This window comes from Mobula hypostoma, chromosome 4 (genome assembly GCF_963921235.1).
Source record: "Mobula hypostoma chromosome 4, sMobHyp1.1, whole genome shotgun sequence".
NCBI classification, from domain to species: Eukaryota; Metazoa; Chordata; class Chondrichthyes; order Myliobatiformes; family Myliobatidae; genus Mobula; species Mobula hypostoma.
The window spans coordinates 53,184,969-53,208,822 of NC_086100.1; the positions used below are offsets into that span (position 1 = coordinate 53,184,969).

Genomic DNA, 23,854 nt, shown 5'->3' on the forward strand with positions numbered 1-23,854 from the left:
AACAAAACTAAGCTTTAACTGTATACCCAATCCTGCTTACTAATATTGAGCAATTTTATCTTAAGTAAGCTAAATTGTTTAAATTTCCCATGTGATACAAACTTAATTAACTGATACTTATACAGCTGTGGTCCATGCTTTATCTCACAGCACCAGCTGGAAGCTAAACCTTCAGAGAAAAGAGCATTGTGCACATTCATCCCCGTGTGATAGTCGTCTGGGAGACATTCTTAGATGAGTAGAACATTTGGGTCTTATTCTTTTTCAGTTCAGCAGAAACTTTCAAATTTTACATTTCATGAACTTACGTATTACAAATATGTCCAAATCATTATATTGATGTCCTTTATCTGCCAGAATGCCACCTGTGATATCAAATTGGCATCTTTGTTAACCGGTGCACAGCGGCACAAAACGGTGCCAGTGTGGTTTAGCCTTTAGCACCAGCTCAATTTTTTTTAATGTTATGTATAACTTTGTTGAAGTAAACATAAGCTTAAGTGCCTCTTCAGTAACAGTCTAACAGAATGTATTTAATTTTAAAGATCAGTCAGGTGAATAATGTACAAAAATTCATTTCCATGGTTTATTGTCACCAAACAGATATATAGACAATTCTGTGCTTTCTCTCTTGAAGAACAAGTAATGTTTCTGTCCTGTGAGATTAGGCACAGAGTGGTGACTGGGGTGGCATTGTATAAGAGTTCTGGAGAAGCAAAGAACATGGCAAGCAAGCATTAAGGAGATAAACAGGGTACTTTGCTGACATTGCTGTTGGACATGAATATAAATCTGGTTAGGAATATTTATTTTTGCCAACTTTTAGTTTTACATTATGACCAAGCAAATACAGTGGCTACAAATGCTAATTCTGTTCTACAGCTGCTTGCCAAATGGCAAGAGCCGTGATGAGCTGTTTCCTCACAATAGTGAAGTATTGCACATGATGAATTTTAACTCTCAAGTTATCAGAAGCTCTTATTGTACTCATACAATGCTAATATAGTATCTCTGGGTTAGGAGAATAAATAAACTAAAACAATCCCAGCTGTCTTCATTACAAGACAAGTTAATTTTTGCAGATTCATAATTTTCCAATAGCAATCTACGAGGGGTGATTGATAAGTTCGTGGCCTAAGGTAGAATGAGTCAATTTTAGAAAACCGATCACATTTATTTTTTGCTACGTTTACACACTGAGTCCAGTGGTCGTGGAGCATACGGATCCCTTCTTTGTAGAAGTCATCATCTTGGTCCTCCAGAAGTGGTCCACAGCAGGGGTGATTGATAAGTTTGTGGCCTAGAGTAGAAGGAGATGAAGAAACACTTCAAACTTTCTGCATTTTCACTCAAAAAGTTGAACTACACGTGCACGTACTGAGAGCTGTATAACTATCTTCTTCTACCCCAGGCCACGAACTTATCAATCACCCCGCTGGGACCACTTCTGTAAAGAAGGGATCCGTATGCTCCACAACCGCTGGACTAAGTATGTACATGTAGGAGGGGTCTATGTTGAAAAATACATGTGCTAGGTTTTCTAAAATTGACTCCTTCTACCTTAGGCCACAAACTTATCAATCACCCGTGCTATAACTTCTGCGCCCATTATAATTGGGAAACCAGGAAGATCTAGTTGCTGCACACAAAATGTCATACAGTTACTCTTTCCAAAAAGAGTAACATGAAAAAAACGTTTGAGATTTCACATTTTGTCAGTTACACGCCTTCCAGTACTTCCTGTACAGGGAAATAATTTGGAGAGCTACAGAAAAAGTACTTGACTTCAAATGTGATGGAATTCAGTCACCTAAAGAGTGGATTGTTGTAAAACCAAGTCCATTTTTCCAGCTTGCATTATTGTTGCTTCCACTGCATCTCCAGTATTTCAGACTCACAGACTTGAAGAAAATTTAAAATCCAAAGCATACTGCTGCTGGACTCCTCTTTCTGAGGGATTAAGCAGAGAAGCATTTCTAGAAATAGTTGGATAATATATGACAGATATATTGTTATATAATGAAATTAAATCAGATTGCTTTGCTTTCCCATATGACATGAAAATCAATTATCAAATGCACCCACACCTGTGATTCCTGTCATATTTCATGCTAACCTAAAACTGTCCTCTCAAAGGGGAAGGTATTATACATACAAAACCCTGTGTTGATACTTCAAAGATAAACTGAAGCTCATGAAAGGTGACCCATGTGGAATTTCCAGATGGGATCCTTTTATCCTCAAGTGAGTCTGTCGACTGTTTATCATCAGTACATGTAGCTCCGCACAGAGAATACTACACAGGATGAGAAAAAAAAGGTATGTTTTAAAACTGATTTGCAGGTTGATTTTGAATGGGGACTGTGGTACTAATCTGACAACATTTTCAATTGGTGGCAACAGCAATTTTTATGTTCTTTGATGATACAATAAATCTCAGGTGTAAAGGGATGTTACACCAACAGAATTGGAAATGTAATGGGTTTCAAAGTCTACCTTGAGGGCTTCACTTTTTTTTTGTTAATCTTAAACTATTCATACCATAGATTACAGAGACTGGACCCAATTTTCCTTGATCCTTCCAAGCATTTTTCTGAATAGAAACGAAGCTTTTCAAAGTTGTAAAATATAAATTAGTTACTCATTCTGCTGGAATCATTTGGAAATGGTCTGTAAAACAGTTAACATTTCCTCAGTACTGAGTGGTCTGTAAATGGAGGCATGGCAAGATGCAGGTGTGTGACCCAGTTTAGTAGCTGCAATCTGACTGCATTCTTCTTATGCCAGTTCATGGCCCTCCTGTCAGACTATTGCCTGACCAATGGCAGCCTGAAGGCCTCAAGACCAAGACCCCAGCCTATCTCCAAGCTCAGGCCTCAAGACCAAGACCCCAAGCCTGTCTCCAAGCCTCAAGCCTCAGGACCCTAAGCCTGTCTCCAAGCCTCAAGCCTCAAGACCCCAAGCCTCAAGACCCCAAGCCTGTCTCCAAGCCTCAAGACCCCAAGCCTGTCTCCAAGCCTCAAGCCTCAAGATCCCAGCCTCTAGTCCTGCAGTCATGTCATGTCCATGCCTGGTTCTGGGGCCCGAGCCCAAGGCAAGACCCAGGTTCTGGGTCCTTGTCCAGTCTCTGGCTCGGGGTCCAAGCCCAAGTCTGCATTCTTGTCCCTGCTCCTTGTCTGTATCCTGTCAAGTGCCTACTCTAGTCAAGTCCTGTTCCTTGTACTTCAGTGTCTGTGTCTTGCATTTGGGTCCGTTCCCAACGCCCATCATTGTAACAACAAGAACAGCATTGCTACATCATCAGGGTCCAATCAAGCATGTTTTCCTTGATTTCATCGTCTGAAACACTGCATATGCTACCGTGATTATGCTTGTGATTTTTAGCTGTTATCTTTCTACCCATTTTTCTCAATCATTTTCTGTTCTGCGCTGTCAGGATGACACGTAGAGCAGCCGTCTCAGTTTTGAACTTGACCTAAAATGCTGCCTTTGTGGAGTTTGCACACTCACCGTGGATGCATGAATTTCTCCTGAGTTTTCCAATTTTCTCCCACACCCTCAAAGATAGGCTAGAGGCAGGATAATTGGCTACTGTAAAACTACTCCCGGTGCAAGTGGTGATGAAGAAATTGAGGGCAGCAGGGGAAGGATAGGTTTTTAGGGAATGGGATCAATATGGGTTGTTCTGAGAGCCAATATAAAGTTGATGGATTAAATGGTCTCTTTCTTCATGAGAAATATGAGGGGGAAATGCTTGGAAATCTAGTCCCAAGGGAACTAAGAAGCCAGGTAAACGGTAAAGGTCTAATGGCAGGAAGAACGTTTAGTGGGAAAACTGAGAAAGTGCTTGTGTATGGTAAAGGAGTGAGAAACTGAAGAGTAAATGGTGGTTCAAGGTGAATTATTTTAATCTATCACTAGACATATAAAAAACAAAATAGGATATAGATAAAAATGGAGCATTCCATTGTTGCAGTTTGATGCACAATGGAAAGTGGTGGAACATGAAGCCAATCTAAACAAGATCTCTACCAGTGGTAAAGCAGAGGAAGGAGGTGGAGTCATGGTTGTCTGAAGTAATTGTTCTCTGATTTCATTTCTCACCCTTCAAGAAAATCTACTTGACACCTCTTCATAAAGATAGGATACCTCTAAACATATTCAGACAATTACAAACACCAATTTTATCTTACAGAATCATTGAAGTTGTAAATATTATTTCTACTTTGTCAACATTTGTATATCTTAAAATTCTTAAAAATACACTCGTTTACTCTAGTTTCCATCTGATGGGAAATTAATTATTGAATCATTGTAGTTCTCATTGGATTTTCAAATACTGTATCCCCTGGAAAGTTCATCCTCTCAGAAGAGAAACCATTGTAAATATAGAACTCTAGCTGGGTCCCATAAGACAAATACAAGCCGGAGGGTCAGAGCACAGCAGCTTAGTCCCTTGTTCCTTCACAAGTGGTGACCTGTTCATTTTGTTTATCAGTTCATCTAGTTGAGAGACCAGTGAATAAACAGACTTCTTTTCAATAAATCAGAAATGGGTATGCTAACTCACTTATGTTCCGCAGTAATTCAAAGCAACCACGAAATAATTAGATAGGCAAGGAAATTTAGAATCAGATTCAATATCACCGATAGGTGTTGCGAAATTTATTGTAATGTAGCCAATTTACATTGATGTCATAATCAACAGGTGGCATGGATTTTTAAGTAGGTAATTTTTTTAAGTACTTAAATATTTAGAGATTAGTTACGTGGGAAAGTTGTGAGGAATATAATTGATAAACTACTGAAATGTGTATGACCATCATAATGTTTGTTTAACCAAAGCCAATTGCTTTGGAAGTACATAGCAGGCCATATACTGATGCTGCTTACGAACACGATCATGCAAGCCCTCAGTACTAATTGCACTCTTCCTGCCTTAAGGGGTGCGATTTTGTGAGTTGTGAGCAACATACATATGCAGAAATATACAAAACTATTTTGCACCTCTTAGATGAAGAATGCAGGTCCTATGAATCATTCTGAAAGTTCCTTTTGACCGGGGATTCATTTAAGAATGATACAAGACAGCAGAGAGTGGGCTACACTGTTAGCTGATGAGGTATTGGAGGCTTTTCTATGTGAGTTGGTGTATGCAGTAAGTGTAGAAGTTCTCCAGATGTGCACTGAGAAGCAAGCTGTAGAATTTAATTGCCTAATTTTGAGTGTCAGCACCCTGGAAACTGGTTGTAGTGTCATAGAAGTTTCATCCAAATCAATATCTAAAGGTCACAAACAAGAGAAAATCTGCAGATGCTGGAACACCAAGCACACACACAAAATGCTAGGGGAACAGCAGAACAGGCCGAAACGTTGACTATACCTTTTTCCATAGATGCTGCCTGGCCTGCTGAGTTCCTTGAGCATTTTGTGTGTGTTGCTCAATATCTTAAGGTCTTCAGTGCTACATCTAGACTTTGTAATCCAGAATTAAATTTGCTTTTAGTATGGCTTTAATAATGATACCTACTCGATAATATGAACAGTTTCTTTGCTAGATTCTATCCACACAAAGGGAAAAAACATTTCAATTAAATATCACACTCTATCCACCTTCAACTGGCAGTAAAAGTTTTGGAAGTAGATGTCAAAATTGCTATAAAAGAGCATATGCTCAATTTATGTTCAACAAAGACCTCTTGGTCATAACAGCCTTTAACCGAATATGGACAAAAGCTCCAAATTCTAGAAATGAGATGGAAATGAGACGAAGGTGAAACTTGACTGAGCCTGGTATAAGAAACTCTGATAAGACCAGTCAATTGGGAACTCAGGGTGAAAGAACTCCACTGGCCTGATTCATTCCTTGTGCTAAAAAACACATCTGAGGTGGAATTCCGTCATCTCAGTTTCAGAGATGCATGAATTCTTCAGGAAAATGTCCAAACCACAATTATCTTCATCAATGACTCACCATCTATCATAAATTCAGATGTGGGCTGTAACATTCAGTTCCAACTGCAACCTCTCACTGAATGAAATAGTTAATAATTGTATATAACAACACCCAAATAACATTCATTATGAGCAGGGAAGTGGTCAATAAATTTCACACTATGCAAGTAGCAATGACCATTTTTACCAATAATATTAATACTGATAACAATAAAGTAAGTATATAATACTGAGAATATGAGTTTTACAGTCTTTCAAAGTGAGTCCACAACATTTTATAGTACCAGCAATCAGGACTCATTTTCCACCGCTGCCTGAAAGGAGATTGTGGGTTTCCCCCCACGGTTCAAAGATGTACCGGTTGGTAGGTTAATTGACTTAAAGGGCTGGAGGGGCCTATTCCGTGCTGTATCTCAATAAAATTTTTTAAACTTGTAAGGCAGGGCCTATGCTGAAGATGGGTTAAGGGCTCTGTTGGTAGCTGAATGGGCATCAAGTAGTTTAAAAATTGGACCACAGATGTGCAGATTGGGCCCAAGTATCATAAACTAGCATTTTTGTCAATCATTTATTTGTTCAAAAAATCAAAGTCAACTGTCATGTCATAAATTAGGAATCTGAAATTCTGCTCCCAGATTTTATCTCTAACTGTAACACTATATACTGTTCTTTTCTTTTATTACCTTGATGTACCGCACTCTAAAAGATCTACACTTAGTGGCGCCTTTATTAGGTGCCTCCTGTACCTAATAAAGAGGACACTGAGCGTATGTTTGTGGTCTTCTGCTGCTGTAGCCCATCCACTTCAAAGTTTGACGTGTTGTGCATTCAGAGACACTCCTCTACTCACCACTGTTGCAATATGTGGTTATTTGAGTCCTCCCCAACGAACTGATGTTCACATACCTTGACTCCATTCTATCCCACTTGGTTAAGTTCCTTCCCGCCTACACCCATGACCCTTCAGATGCTCTCAATATCCTCAACCACTTTCAGTTCCTTGACTGCCTTATTACACCGTGGATGGCCAGACCTTATACACTTCTATCCCCATCAACAAGGCCTTAAAGTTCTCTGCTTCTTTCTCAGCAAAAGACCTAACTAGTTCCACTCCACCAGCACCTTTTCCCAATCGGCAGAACTGGTCCTCATCCTCAAGAATTTCTCCTACAGCTCCTCTCACTGTCTCCAGACTTAAGGGGTAGCCATGGGCAGTGTTACGTACCCCGTAACTGGGTTGCCAAACCAGCAGAAATGGATCACTCAGTTGGAGTCTGGATTACTAGAACTAAGAAAGTTTTATTAAAGAAACAAGCAACACAGTAATCGAAAGGATAATAAATGCAACAGTTCAGCAATGATAAACACACATGTGCACAGAATTAAGATAACAGGATCAATCAAGCTCTATCGTTGTCTAGGGGTAAATGACCAATTTCAAAGTTACACACAAAGTCCAGTTCAATTTAGTTCAGTTCGCAGTAATCGTTGCCATGGCGATGGACAATGTGGGGGGAGGGAGAGAGAGAACGAGACCAACTGATCATTCAGAACGGTTTCCACTCACAGACCGGCGATATTGCTCATAAGCAGCTTTCGGGCGGGTCCTTTGTGATGTCACCTGAGGTCACCGACTGTGACCCCTCCTCCAGATGCGGTCGATCCTCTGCAGTGAACCCGGCACCCAAGCGAGGGTGGACACACACCGGGTTCCCGCTGATCGTACCTTTCCACCCTGTGCGTTTAAGGCTGATCCCCCGAACAGCCGTCCAAGAGCTTTCCACCGACTTGTGAGAGGCGCACCGCTTCCAGGGTCTCGTTACCTCGGGTGTCGTGTGTGTCCTGCCTTAGCGAACCTGTCCCTTTTTATCCCCCTGCTGGGGTATCGCCTGTCCATCACTTCAAACAGTTCAGGGTTCAAAGGGGGAGCTGCTCTAGACAGCTCTCTCTCCCGTCCCTTCTTTACACATCTCCAGATCGCCTGTCCATCACTCCAAACAGTTCAGGGTTCAAAGGGGGAGCCGGTCTTGACAATACCCAGACTGATGGCTCCTTCATTAACACCTCCAAATGCTGCTTCATTGTGTGCCTTATCTCTCCCTCCCCGGAGGACAGGTGGCAGACCACTGATGCCACTGGTGCAAGCCCAGGCCAGCAAACATCTTAATTTATGTGTATTCTCGTCACAGCACCCACATGGGTGCCAGCTATGCCTGCCTTTTCACTGGCGATGTAGAAAGCCCACGTTCTAAGCCTTCCCTGGTAATGCTCCCCAAATCTTTCAGTGCCACATTGACAACTGTGTTGCTGCTGCTTCGTGCACCCATACTAAGGTTATCATTTTCATCGACATTGTCTTCAACATCTAACCTGCCCTTAATTTCACCTGGTTCATTTCTGAAACCTCTCTCCCCTTTCACAATCTCTGTATCCATCCCTGGAGACAAACTGTCTACCAACATCTTTTATAAACCTACCAATTCCCATGGCTGTCTTGACTATACTTCTTCCCACCCTGTCTCCTGTAAAAATGCTCTTTTCTTTTCTCAGTTCCTTCATCTCCACAGCATCTATTCCCAGGATGAGGCCTTCCTTTCCAACACATGAGAGATATCCTCCTTCAAAGAATGGGAGTTTCCCTTCCTCCATCATTGATGCTGTCCTCAGCTGCATCTCCTTCATGTCCCGGACATTCACTCTCGCCCCATCTTCCTACTGCATTACAGGGATAGACCTCATTTTGTCCTGACTTACCATCCCATGAGTCTCTGCATCCAACACATCTCCATAACTTCCACCATTTTCAACAGGATCCTATCACCAAACACATCCTTACCTACCACCTCCCCCACCAAGCTCTCCACTTTGCCAGGGATCGCTCCCTCCTTGTCCATTCATCCCTCCCCACTAATCTCCCACATGGCACTTAGCCCTGTAAGCAACCAAAATGGTACAGCTACCCAACCAACACAAAGTGCAGATCAGGCAGCAACTATGGAAATGAATAAGCACTTGACATCTCGGGCCAAGATTCTTTTTCAGAACTGGAAAGGAAGGGGGAAGATGAAAGAATAAAAAGGTGGAAGGAGTGGAAGGAGGTCTAGCTAGAAGGTGATAGGTGAACCCAGGTGGGTGGGTAAAGTAAAGGGCAGGAGAAGGAATCTGATTGGAGGAAAGTGTGAAAAGTGAGAAAGGGAACAAGGGCGGGGGGGGGGTCTCCAGGGGAGGTGATAGGCAGGTAAGAAGCGATAAGAGGCCAGAGTGGGGAATAGAAGAAGAGGGAAGGGGTGCGGAAAATATTACCAGAAAGAGAAATTGATCTTCATGCCATCGAGTTGGAGGCAACCTAGACAGAATATGAAGTGTTGTTCCTCCACCCTGAGAATGGCCTCATCGTATGAGGAGTTCATGGACCAACATGACAGAATGAAATCGGATAGGAATTAAAATGCTTAGCCATTGGGAAATTGTGCTTTTGGCGGATGGAGTGGAGGTGCTTGACAAAACGGTCTTCCAATTTACATTGAGTCTCACCGGTGTAGAAAAGGCCACATCAGGAGCACTGAATACAGTAGATTACCCCAACAGATTTGCAGGTGAAGTGTTGCCTCACCTGCAAGGAATGTTTGGGACTGTTTGGAGGTAAACAAGGAGGTGAACCGTCCTGATGAAGGGTCTTGCCCGAAATGTCAACTGTTTACTCTTTTCCATAGATGCTGCCTGGCCTGCTGAGTTCCTCCAGCATTTTGTGTGTGTTACTATTGTTACTGTTGCCTTTCTGTCAGCTTGAACGGTCCAGCCGTTCTCCTCTGACCTCCCTCATTAACAAGCCATTTTTACTCACAGAACTGTCTCTCACTGGATGTTTTTTTTTGTTTTTGCACCATTCTCTGTAAACTCTAGGGATTATTGCACGTGAAAATCCCAGGAGATCAGCAGCTTCTTAGATAATCAAGCCACCCCATCTGGCACCAACGATCATTTCACGGTCAAAGTCACTGAGATCACATTTCCTCCCCATTCTGATGTTTGATCTGAACATAATTGAACCTCTTCTTCTTCTAATAAGTTTAATGGTGACTGGCAGGCCAAAATAAGGTGCATTACTACCATCTACTTAGTTGAAATGTGGAGCAGAGACAGGAAGTATACTGACTAAATTCACCCCCAGCCCCCAAAAAACTCAAATAATATTAAAAAACCTAATGCTTTTCAAAAAGTCAAATATCCACTTATATACATAATGATGTCAATGATATCCTAACAAACTTTTCATGTTAAATTGTGTCTGTCCCAAAGATCTCAATTTAAAAATTAGTTGTTTCCTTTGCACCTCATAGGAACTGCATTCAAACAATATATGTTGTACCATTTCTTGACAAGTGCTGTCCTTACAAATTCCCATTATATGGCATATTAATTCTGAACAAGGAATTATTCAACCTAGTATGTCCAATACATAAACCTGCAAGTATATAACTTATTCTCTCCTTTTATATCCATCTCCCAATTGAGTTCCTACCATTCTCTGAATTTTATATAAATGCCTTCCTTTCTTTTCCTTTTCCCAACTTTGTTACCAGCGTGATTGAATAGACTTTTTATTTACGGCTCTCACTTCTCCCTTATGCGATGGCACCACTTAATTTTAAGTGTCCCTGAAGAGAGGTCTCAGACCAAAACATCAACTATTTGTTCATTTCCATACATGCTGCCTGACCTGCTGGGTTGCTCCAGCATTTTGTGTGTGTTGCTTTGAATTTCCAGTATCTGCAGAATTTCTTGTGTTTTTTACTTAATTATAAGCAATTGCTTGGATAGAATGTCTGCCACCTCATTTCCTTCATCCCCAACATGGACAGTGACCTATAAGAATTGGATACACAAGGCTAGACCTTGCAGCCTCAACAGATGTTGTCCAATCTCAAGAAGAATGTCTGGTCTACAATTTGTAATACCTGCTTTAATTGATGTCAAAAACAGAGAACGAATCAGACCACAGAAGAACATAATCAGGGTGTGCTTCTTCAACCCATTCCAAGGCTAAAATAGTAACAACCTTATCAGCAGTGATTACTGACACTTTGTCTGATTATCTTTTCTAATGGTCACCTGAAATGTTGGACCGTAAACAGTAACACCTGAATGACCTGTCATCTGTGTAGACATGTAAGAATCCATAAACTCTGCCTTGCATATATGGCTGAACTTCCAGTGCCACTGATATACAATTTTGATCTTTTCCTGAAGCCCAAATCAACCTCAGGCAAAGGAAAAAACCATGAAGATGTGTCATGGGTCTTACGAGTATCAGATTACAAACTTAACACTGAGTCCATGGTCATTCTCCCTTGAGGAAATCCAGATTGGTATACAACTAATTTTCCACAATATAAGAAAACGTTGCTATAACCATTCATTTCATTACCTTAAATGTGAAGTTAGCAAAATAGGTCTTTAACTGCAAGGCCCTGATTGATCCTTTCCAGGTTAATTTCCACGAATTCCTGTTGCCCTTCAATCCATATTGCATTAAAAAATTCCAGAACTAACATAGGTTTTGAGCCTAATAATCATGTAAACATATAGCAAGTATCGTTTTTCCCAGCTGATGACTGACCAGCACTATTAACAGCCATTTTAAGTTCAGGCAATGTATAAGACCATCTGGCCCATTGAGTCAGCTCCACCATTCAATTATGGCTGATCCTTTTTTCTTCTCCTCCTCAACCCCAGTTCCCAGCCTTCTCCCTGTAACCTTTGATGCCATGTCCAATCAAGAACCTTTCAATCTCTGCCTTAAATACATCCAACAACCTGGCCTCCGCAGCTGCATATGGCAACAAATTCAACAGCCTTTGGCGAAAAGAAATTTCTCTGAATCTGTTTTGAAAGAGCGCCCCTCTATCTTGAGGCTGTGCCCTCTTGTACTAGACTCACGCACTGTGGGAAACATTTTTTTCCACATCTACTGTGTTTCGGCCTTTCAACATTCGAAAGGTTTCAATGAGATTCCCCCCCTCATCCTTCTGAATTCCAGAGAGTACAGACCCAGAGCCATCAAACGTTCCTCGTATAACCCTTTCATTCCTGGAATCATCCTTGTGAACCTCCTCTGGACCCTCTCCAATGCCAGTACATCTTTTCTTAGATGAGGAGCACCAAACTGCTCACAATACTCAAGTTTGAGGCCTCACCAGTGCCTTATAAAGCCTCAGCAAAACATCCTTGCTCTTGTATTCTAGACTTCTTGATGCTAACATGGCATTTGCCTTCCTCACCACCAACTCAACCTGCAAGTTAACTTTCAGGGTGTTCTGCACAAGGACTCCCAAGTCCCTTAGCATCGCAGATTTTTGGATTTTTTTTCCCCATTTAGAAAATGGTTTGCACATTTATTTCTACTAGCAAAGTGCATGACCATGCATTTTCCAACATTGTATTTCATTTGCCACTTCCTTGCCCGTTCTCCTAATCTGTCTAAATCTTTTTGCATCCTACCTGTTTCCTTAACACTACCTACTCCTCCACCAATCTTTGTATCATCTGCAAACTTGGCAACAAAGCCAACTATTCCATCATCTAAATCATTTATATACAGCATAAAAAGAAGTGATCCCAACACCAACCCCTGCAGAACACCACTAGTCACTGGCAGCCAACCAGAAAAGGATCTCTTTATTCTGACTCACTGCCTCCTACCGATCAGCCAATGCCGTAACCATGTTAGTGACTTTCCTGCAATACCATGAGCTCGTAACTTGGTAGGCAACTTCATGTGTGGCATCTTGTCAAAGGCCTTCTGAAAGTCCAAATATACAATATCCACTGCATCCCCTTTATCTATCCTACTTGTAATCTCCTCAAAGAATTTTAACAGGTTTATCAGGCATGATTTTCCCTGAAGGAAGCCATGCTGACTTTGTCCTATCTTGACCTGTATCACCAAGTACTTCATCACCTCATCCTTAACAATTGACTCTAAAATCTTCCCAACCACTAAGGTCAAGCTAACTGTTCTATAATTTCCTTTCTGCTGCCTTCCTCCTTTCTTAAAGAGTGGAATGACATTTGCAATTTTTCAGACCTCTGGGACCATGCCAGAGTCCAATGATTTTTAAAAGATCATTTCTAATGCCATCACAATTTCTAACGCTACCTCTCTCAGAACCCTAGGGTGCAGTTCATCTGGTCCGGGTGACTTACGTACCTTTAGGTCTTTCAGCTTTTTGAGCACCTTCTCTCTTGTAATATGATGCAAAACACTCATTTAGTTCATCAGCCATCTCCTTGTCCTCCGTTATTATTTCTCCTGCCTCATTTTCTCGCAGTCCTATATCCTCTCTCATTTCTCTTTTATTTTTGACAAACTTGAAAAAACCTTTACTATCCACTTTGATATTATTTCTAGCTTGCTTTCATAGTTCATCTTTTCCCTTCTAATAATTTTTTTAGTTGCTCTCTGTAGGTTTTTAAAACCTTTCCAATCCTCTATTTTCCCACTAATTTTTTTGCTTTGTTATATGCCCTCTCTTTTGCTTTTACAACAGCTTTGACTTCCGTCGTTAGCCACAGTCGTACTATTTTACCATTTGAGTATTTCTTCATTTTTGGAATACATGTGTCCTGCACCTTCCTCATTTTTCCCAGAAACGCATGCATTACTGCTCTGCTAACATCGCCGCCAGCAGCTCCTTCCAATTTACTTTGACCAACTCCTCTCTAATGTAGAGATCACCTTTAAAGTTCTTTAGAAGGAAAAACATGAAATGGAATCCCACTGAGTGCAAAAGACAAAATGCAGAATTGAAAATGAGGCCTGCCCACAAAAGGTAATGTTAAATTTAATGATGCCCCTGGAGTAGTTTAGTGTGTAGAGGCAAAAGAAAGTTAACTGTTTACTTTAATAGACAATTTGTTTGGGGCAGTTTCAGCAGCTACATACAGGAATACCCTCTGGAGTGTAAACGAGCAGAACATAGATTCAGTGGGTTTGAGTCCATTTGCAAAACTGGACAAAACTTCTCAGTAACCAGGAAGGTGCGTGCCCATAGGTTAGCAATGGATTATAAGGGGTACCTTTGAATCATTGCTTTAAAACTGTAATTGCCTAGAGTTCCCAAGGGGTTAGGGGAAAGCGCAGGCATGTTTTGATCCTGTGAAAATGAATTACATGGAGGTGAGAATCTCAGAGTCAGCCATTCAGCTTATCAAGTCAGTTTTGTGTCTTTGCAACTGTGGATCAACATTATAGCTCAAATTACAGATAAAACTTCTGTATCACTGGATGAAATAGATACATTTATTTCACCAAACACAAAATATAAGTTTAACAAATTCACCCAAATTTATAAAAAAAATGTACAAATTTGACAATCTTCTCATGTAACGTAAATGACATTAACTTTCTACATCACAACTAAACTTCTAAAGAATTAGTCAAATCAAGTACATATTTTCAAGATGGCAATACTTGCATATTTAAACAGATAATTAATCTGGTCACGGAAGAATGTTTCAATGGAAAAGCTATTTAAAAAGTTACAAGTTGCATTCTTCTTTACACCTAAATCACAATCGAAGTAAGAAATAAATCTCTGGTTCACTGACAGTGTTAGGTTCAGTTTGCAAGTTTGAGTCATCATTGTAAAAGTTGTCACCATATCTGTGCAGCAACGTACCACAAGAGCCTTCAGGAATACCACGACCTTCCAAAGCTTCTTCTTCAAGCTGGTTTAGGTAGCCTGCAATGTAGGAACCTGTGGAATGCCTATTAACTGTATGGTGTTGCACGGGGGTTTTCTTTCGTAAAACGACACCACCAGAGGTGCAGTTACTAGAAAATTTATGCTTGTTAGCCTCCTGTATTTGCTTTGCCCTATTAGCAACATAACGGACTCTGCTCTGGCTTCTCGATGACAGCTTCCTTACAAGACCTCTTTGGTAATCAGATTCCAGGCTTATAAGTGGAACGCAAGTTTCCTGATTTTCCTCCTGCTCTAACGACACAAGTTTGCGTAATTGCTCTGTTAATGCATCTGTCGGCTTTGGTATGTTTTTAAGAGAAGGCATTGTTTTCTGTCCTTTAATATTTGGCACAATGAAACTTTTGCTGATGAATTTGTACTTGCTTTCAAAGGTACACGATATGTCCTCCGAAGTCAGGTCTCCAAGGCTCTTAGATTTACTTGCATTTGGTTGTTTTGCTGTGTTAAAGGGGTGTTTGGCTACTGTGGTCTCATTTGCATCTGAGTGCAATGGATTCCAAATATTCCTTTCAGAAATACATAATGCCTGTTCATTTGCATTTGTTACTGGTGAATTCCCCAAAAACAAAAAACTGGTTGCATTTTTACCTCTGTTCTGGGTCATCTGGTAGAAATTCCCAGCTGATGAAGAGTTTCTTGGGCCTGATTCTTTATTACAGCTCCCTATTGTGGTGACAGTAAAGTCAAAGTCATCTACTTCTAAAAGACTACTGCCAAAAGAATCTATTGGTGGAGATGCATTAAGAATTGCATTATCAGCTGTTATACATATGGTACTTGTACTACTACATTTACTGTCAGCATCAATCTCGCTCCAAGGTGTGTCCTGTATGTTGTCTATACCTGAATTTACAGGGGTATTGGGATTAGTACACAGAACATTTAAGGTTTTATTGAATGTTCCTTCTAAGGTCTCATTATTTAGGTTTCTTTTTGGTGTGTGATTGAAAGAAATGGGAGATAAGATTTCCTCATTTATTATGGTATATGAGGAATGATCAGACATCTCAGGGCTAGAGAAAATAGTTGTATCTGCTGTTAGGTTCAAGCATGCTTTCTTGGCTTTAACATCCCTATACAAAAGATTTACAGGTGCATTTGTTTCTACGCCACAAGACTGTGACAGTCCAGACAACATGCTTGTCGAGTGTTTGCTGGTTTCATGAAAACTTGAAATCATAGTCAGATTGGTTCTGTCTGTTGTGTCAAACTGTGCAATGAGGGCTGAAATAGGACTACCTATTTCATTTTCACTGGGCAAGGACATAGCATCAATAAGATGAGATACTGTGCTGTCAAGAGTCGTACCCAAGCTTTGTAAAGGATCAAACTCATTTACAGGGACTGGTGAAGCCGTTGCAATATAATGTTCAATCTTTTCTTCAACCCCAACAAATTTTGCATTAGGAAGTGGAGTAGAAATATTTTTATTTAGCTCCTCTTGTAAGTTAGTGAGTTTCTGGTCTGGTAATAGGTTTTCACTGGTCTGTTGCCACAAGGTACCAGTACATTGAAACTGTTCATGTTGGTGCAGCTGGCTTTGATCACACATGTCGTCCATTTGAACAGAATTATTGCAATACTGCGCATTGGAAGGAACGTTTTCAGAAGAAACATGTTGATGCATTGGATTATTGGATGCACAGTGTTCTGTGTTTTCAGCTAACTCTTTAGAACTACTTCTTGCCAACTGTTGAGACTGAGATTCATTTAATTCATTAGCACTTGATAATGGACAACATTGAGCCAAAGGAAGTGATGAAGTCATTATTTTATCTTCAAAACTTTTTACGCTTGAGTTTTTCCCTGTTTTAGCCTCTGTAAAATAAATATTCAGAAAATTAGGGTTTTCAAGTCCATGGCAATGACAATACACATACCCACAAACACAAATCATTTGGGGCTCAATCCTGAAGCTTTATCAAACTCTCATTAGGCTACATCTGGAGTATTGCATACAGTTCTGGTCGCCGAGGGTGTCGAGGGTGCAGAAGAGGTTTACCAGAATGCTGCCTGGATTAACGGGCATGTGCTATAATGAGAGGTCGTACAAACTTGGGTTGTTTTCTCTGGAGTGGCAAAGGCTGAGGGGAGATCTAGTAGAGGTTTACAAGATTAAAAGAGGCATAGATTGAGTAAACAGGAGACTGTATCTTGTTCCCATGGATGAGATGTCTAACACCAGAGGGCATGCATTTAAAGTAAAAGAGGGTAATTTCAAAGTTGTGAGAGGCAATTTATTTATTTGTTTGTTTGTTTGTTTATTTATTTACACAGAGAGTGGTAGGTGCCTGAAATGTCCTGCCTGGGGTTGTAATAGAGGCAGAAATATTAGGTACTTTTAAGAGATGTTTAAGATAGGTACATGAATGTGAGGAAAATGGAAAGATACGGACATTGTAGGCATGTGGGATTAGTTTAGTTGCCCATTTGATTACTAATTTATTTGGTTCTGGGCCAAAGGGTCTGGTCCTATGTAGTAACACCCTGTATTTTACGTTCTGAAAAGGTGAGAATGGAAACTAGAATATAGCCTCTAAATGGCATGATGCTTGCACCTTGATAGAGTGTGCGCTTGCTGATAGAATTCTGACCTCAGCTGAAGAAGTTTGAACCCTTATCTAGACAATACCAATGATGACTCTAAATTCTGGATTGATGTCCAACAAGAAGTAGTACTACTTGCTTTTGAGGAATGTAGGTTATGGGGCAGACTGTAGCCCAGCCCCTCTTAGTAGATAGGTTATCACAATTGTGCATAAATGTCCACATTCACAGTCTTTACTACAAATATAAATATTGCCAATACTTCTAAATCCAAGGCTGAACAAAAATTACTGCCTGACATACGAAGGGTGATTGATAAGTTTGTGGCCTTGGGTAGAAGGAGTCAATTTTAGAAAACCTAGCACATTTATTTTTCAACATAGTCCTCTCCTACATGTACGCACTTAGTCCAGCGGTCATGGAGCATACGGATCCCTTCTTTGTAGAAGTGGTCCACAGCAGGGGTGATTGATAAGTTTGTGGCCTATGGTAGAAGGAGATGAGTTATTAACTTCAAACCTTCTGCATTACCATGCAAAGAGTTGAACTGCACTTGCATATAATGAGAGCGTCTTGGACCTCCAGGTGGTCCACAGCAGGGGTGATTGATAAGTTTGTGGCCTACAGTAGAGGGAGATGAGTTACACAGCTCTTGTTACATGCATGTGCAGTTCAACTCTTTGAGTAATTAGTGCAGAAAGTTTGAAGTTAATAACTCATCTCCTTCTACCTTAGGCCACAATCTTATCAATCACCCCTGCTGTGGACCACTTCTGGAGGTCCAAGACACTGATTTCTACAAAGAAGGGATCCGTATGCTCCACGAGTGCTGGACTAAGTGTGTAAATGTAGGAAAAATAAATGTGCTAGGTTTTCTAAAATTCACTCATTCTACCTTAGGCCATGAACTTATCAATCACCCCTCGTATATGTACAGTCTTTTTTCACTCTGTAATGAAGAAAACTACCTTGTGTTTAGTGCTGTGGTCTTAAAACTGCTATAAATGTATTGATCCCCCGGACTGTAAACTCAGACAAAGCAATATAGATGATCATTCTGATTTTCATTGTTTACTGAGCATATTTTATTTTACTATTTAGATCAAAATTCAATTTGCGTAGATGTGAAATTGTCATATTTGTTAAAGGAGCTTGGTGAAAACAGGACACAAAGATAAGGTTCTTCGCTGAACCTTTCCTTATGTCTTCAGTTTAAATTTTATACTATTCCAAATCCAAAGCGTAATGGGGAACTTTAGTGAATGCATTGCTTTTCTGATTTTTATCAGTGAGCTGCCTTTCTCAAACTTTACCTTTACCTGGAGAAGTTTCCTAATCAGTTTAGAACTCTGAAGAGACAAGACAGTAAAGATGGGGGAGAGGGGGAAAGGGGGAGAGTGAGTGGGGGAGAAGGGGGTGGGGGAGAAGGGAGAGGAAGGAGAGGAGGGGAATAATCACTATCTACAAAAAGGTTGGTGAAACTGGTTGAAACAAGTGGCAGTACATACTGCACAGAATCATCTTAGAATATCAAATCAGTTAAGCAAAAACACATTAGCAGATATTGATTAGATTTGAACAATATCAGTATTTTCTCTGATGAAAAAAAAGCTGTACTTCAAAGCAAGATTTTACCTATATTTAAGCCGTCTATAGCAGCGTCTAGTAATGAAATTTCTTAAGATACATCTGCATACATAGATTGACATTAGAAAATCCTATTTTTATTTCTTAAAATTGTGAAATGATTTCCCGATTTTATAATACTCTAGTGCCTTACCAGATTTTTCACCAGCAGGAGGTGACATCTCTCCGTAAAGCCAATTATCGACTGGCATAGAAATAGGACGCACATGAGTTTTTTTTGTTCTTTGTGTACTGCATGTTTCATCTCTGCCGGAATTAAGAGGATTGGCTTCTTGCTCGCTTAAATCAGCACAAGTTTCCAAAAGCATACTTTTGCTTTTTTTCGCTTCCTTTGTAGGTGCACTGGCAGTGCGACGTAGAATTCGATTCCCAAAGGATTTCTTTTGCATCAGGTTGCCTTGGTTTTTGTTTACTGAAGGATATTTGGGGTTCTTGCTAAACAGACCCTTAAGTCCCATTAGTTGCTGTATCAGGCAATTAAAGAAGTAAGAACTCAAATAAATTGTGTTTACATTGAGAAGGTTGCACCAATAATCTATGTTGACAAGCATAAAATTTTAGATCACTAGGAAAATACTTTACCCAAGTCTGGAGAAGCCTTAACAATAGATATGCAAATTAAACAAAATTCTCATGGCTTACATTAAAGCCAAATGCTCCAAATAATTAAATTGTATATTTTAAACATTTATTGATATAACTTTAAATTTGTTTCAAAGTTATGTAGAAATACTCTTTCTAGTTCTTGATTCCTCTTAGCGAAATCTATGGATTTAATTATTCCTATTTAACCTGTGTTAGATGAACTATATCTATCCAAGTATCTATTCAACATACAAAACACACTTGGCAGAATACAGAAACAAAAGTTAGAAACAATTTGTCATCAAATAAAAGTGAGTTTTATTACAGAAATAATAGCCTCTACTGTTTGTTTTACACTATGAACAAGAATCAGCAAGGAAAGAAATGATATTCCAGTGAATTTGATGAAATTACAAAAGACATTGGGAAATAAAGCAATTTAGAAAAAAAAAACTAGTTTGGAACTTCTAGATTATAAGCAGAAGTTGAAAGACACAAGTGGCCACATTGGATATTGCTTGAAAACATGCTCCACAACAACCGTTCAATATATTCTTAGTTTATTGATCATCCTCAGCAGCACTGGGATGTACCCAATAATCTGCAATCTTCACAAATACAATGCCATCTAACTCCTTCCAGCCTGCAGTGCAGAAACAGACCTAACAGCACAACAGCACAGATGTAAAGTCAGAGCTCCAATCTCTGACCTGTCACTCTGGTTTGCATATCCCTGCCAGCAGCTTCAGCAAACCCAGTGAAATTGTCTCTTTTGTACAGGTCATATTTCCCTGGAAGCGATCCCAATGATCCACAAATCTGAAACGCTGCCCCCTACATCAATTCCTCAGCCACACATCATTCTGCCATAATTATCCTCACTGGCACACGGCACAAGCAACAATCCAAGATTACTGTCATTGAAGTCCTGTTTTATTTTACTGCCTATACTTGCTCTTTAGGATCTCATCTGTTTTCCTATGCCGTCAGTACCAAGATGTACCATGATTTTTGTCTGCTTACCCTCCTCCTTAAGAATGCTGTGGACCTGATATTGGCATCTGGGAGGCAACATAGCTTCCAGGGGTCTCTTTTACATCCACAGTGTTGTCTGTCTGTTCCCCTAACTATTGAATCTCCTATCACTACTGCAGTCCTCTTCTTTCCCTTCCCAGAGTCACAGAGCCAGATGATGCCAGAGACCTGGTCGCTGCGGCTTTCCCCTGGTAGATCATCGCACCCCACCCACCCCCAATATTATGTAAAGCATCGTACTTGTTATTGATGAAACTGTCACAGAGGTACTGTGCTCTGTCTGCCTAGTCCTTTTCCCTCTCCTGACAGTTACCCAACTTCTCACTTCCAAAGTTGTAGGAAGCTTTTGATCAAACAGCCTAATGATTAAATGGCCTTTCAGGGGTATAAAGAGTCCAAACAAGAACTCAAGAAGTGAATTGGGGAAACTAGGAGGGTCCATGAACGGCCCTTGGTAAGTAGAATTAAAGAGTATCGCAAGGCATTCGATACATATCAAGGGAATAGGATAACTACAGAGTGGGGAGGGCAACTCAAAGATAAAGAAGGAAAGGGAACATGTGCTTGGAGGCAAAGGATGTGGGTGAGATCCTAAGTAAGTACTTTGCTTTAGTATTTACCAAGGAGAAGAATGTGGAGGATAAGGAGATCAATGTGGAGCATACTCACTTGCTTGGCAGTTTTGAGATAAAGAACAAAATCGTGTTTGGTCTCAAAGAACGTTAAGGTGGATAAGTTCCCAAGGCTTGATGTGATATATCCTAATTTATTGAGAGAGACAAAAGCTAAGATTATGAGACCTTGACCAAGATCTGTATGTCCCTTTTCTCTACAGGCCAGGTCTCAGAGGACTGATGAGTAGCTAATACAGTTCCATCATTCAGGAAGGGATATCTTGGAAACTTTTGACTAATGAATCTCACGTTAATGGTATGGAAGATATTAGATAATATTCTGAGGGTTAAGATTCATGAGCATTCAGAAAATCATGGCCTGATTACAGTGACTCAACATTGGCTTTGTGTGGGGTAAGTTGTATCTTACTAACTTGAGTTTTTGAGGAAGTGATAAAGGCAATTGAAAATAGAGCTGTGGATGGTGCATCCAGAAGATTAAGATGCATGGGCTCAATGGTGAATTGGCTGTTTGGATTCAGAATTGGCTTGCCCATAGAAGAGGTTGATTCTGGTAGTAGTGATAAAATAATTAAAACCAGTACAAGAAGCATTCAAGGAATAATGAATGAAGTTGCTACGTCACACACAAAATGCTGGAGGAACTCAGCGGGTCAAAACGCATGTATGGAGAGGGGAAACAGAGACAATGTTTCAGGCCAAGATCCTTCTTGCCCCTCTGCCCAAAGCATCTTTATACCCCTCCATAGAAGCTGCCTGACCTGCTGAGTTCCTCCAGCATCTTGTGCTATTCTAATTTTCAGTATCTGCAAAATCTCTTTTTGAAATTGCTGTGAATTTTTAAGTGAGATGAATGAACCACAGTTAAGGTGAGATTCTCCATTGTTGCTGAATCTTTCAAGACCCAATTTATGATGATTTGAGCAGTGAAAACTATACCAATCTATCTCGGCTGCTTGCTTTTCGAATTTTTAAGGAAAATGAAACCATTTCCTTGCTCTACTCTAGAATTCCTAATGGACATTTTCAGCAATCTTTGCAATATCCAGTGGGTGACTAACAGTGTGTGGAAAAAGTCTTCAGTCTCTGAATACTTCCCTTGTCAATGAATCACACACAACTCCAGTGATTGTATGAAACTACAGAAGGGAACATTCCAATCCAATTCTTACATATTCTTTAGATATCATTATTTTATCTCTTTACCCCACTTCAACTAACGCTGGAGAACAGCTCCAGTTGTTTGAACTTAATATATGCACCCTTCTATATTGTTGAGAAATAATTAATCTATTCTTGGACTTTCATCCAAATAGATCTATCTACTGAATTAGGCAAGAATTAAATGCAGCAATTAACCTGTGAAGTTGCCGTTGTGCAGGAATTTCTGCCTTCTAAAAGATCTTTATCCACTCGTTACTACACTGGTTATATTTTATGTGCTGGGGAACAGAATGAAAGTTGCACTCGAGGACAAGTCTGTTAGAGGTGCTCTTGTTCATTGTGCCAGTGAAGCTGATTCTCAGCAATCTTTGGGGGCTTTCTTATTCAATGAAAATTGTCAAACGTTTAAGCTATGATTGAGTTGATTCCTGCTATCTAGATTAAAGCAAGTTGCATTTTTGCAGGAGGAAAGGAGAGGGGAAGAAAAGTAGCATTTGTACATCACCTGATCAGGTTTCAGAGCTTACTACAACCGATTTACTTTTAGTGAGCTTGCTGTGAATACACAGCGAATACAGCAGCTAACGTGTGGAGCAAATTTTACAAACTCCGAAAGTGATTGATCACACCAGTGTTTTTAATGATGGTATGACATTTCGCAAAATTCCAAGCACTCCAGTGTATTTTGTGCACAGTTAAAGTCCTCATACTTGCTGAATATTTGTCAAATCTTATATTTAAAAAGCAGTAGGTACCGCCAGCTTTTTAGTTAAATTAAGCTGTCGAAAACTACTGTAGGCTAGTTCAGTAAAGCAAGTTATCGATTTGAATATTGTTGCATTAATGACAAATCTGATTATTACACCGTTTTATGATTACTGTATGATCCCTAAGATGAAGGGTTAACCTAGGAGGAGAGATTGGGTCACTTAGGACTAAACTTGCTGGAATTCAGAAGGATGAGAGGTGATGTTATAGAAACAAAATTATGAATGGGTTACATAAGATAGAAGCAGGCAAGTTGTTTCCACTAGGTGAGACTAGAAAACATAGCTTCAAGATTTGGGGGAATAGATTTTAGAATGGAATAAGGAAAAACTGCCTTTCCCAGAGTAGTGAATCTGTAGAATTCTTTGCCCAGGGAAGCAACAGAGACTACTTTACTCAATGCATTTAAGACAGTATATTTTTGCATAGCAGGGGTACTAAGGGTATGGGGAAAAGGTAGGTACTGCAGGTAGAGCTCAGTCCCTGACCAGATCAGCCATGATCTTACTGAATGGCAGAGCAGACCAGATTGGCTGGTCCTGCTCCTATTTCTTATGATTGCTTTATTATGATTGCATTATACACCAGTCATTGAAAGTGGGCATGCAGGTACAGCAGGCGGTGAAAAAGGCGAATGGTATGCTGGCATTTATAGCGAGAAGATTCGAGTACAGGAGCAGGGAGGTACTACTGCAGTTGTACAAGGCCTTGGTGAGACCACACCTGGAGTATTGTGTGCAGTTTTGGTCC

At 40.2% G+C, this 23,854-nt stretch overlaps 1 protein-coding gene across 2 annotated transcripts in view; it reads right to left on the minus strand.

Moving 5' to 3' along the window:
- Positions 1-14,301: 14,301 nt before the first annotated feature.
- plch1 (phospholipase C, eta 1) overlaps positions 14,302-23,854 on the minus strand; it is a 101,588-nt gene continuing 92,035 nt past the window's right edge. For both annotated transcript variants that reach the window (XM_063044869.1, XM_063044870.1), the window contains 2 exons: positions 19,051-19,381; positions 14,302-16,541 (listed from right to left, as the gene is read on the minus strand). In XM_063044869.1, coding sequence (XP_062900939.1) covers positions 14,527-16,541; positions 19,051-19,381 — 2,346 coding nt within the window. In that variant the 3' untranslated portion in view covers positions 14,302-14,526. The remainder of the gene's footprint in view (positions 16,542-19,050; positions 19,382-23,854) is intronic.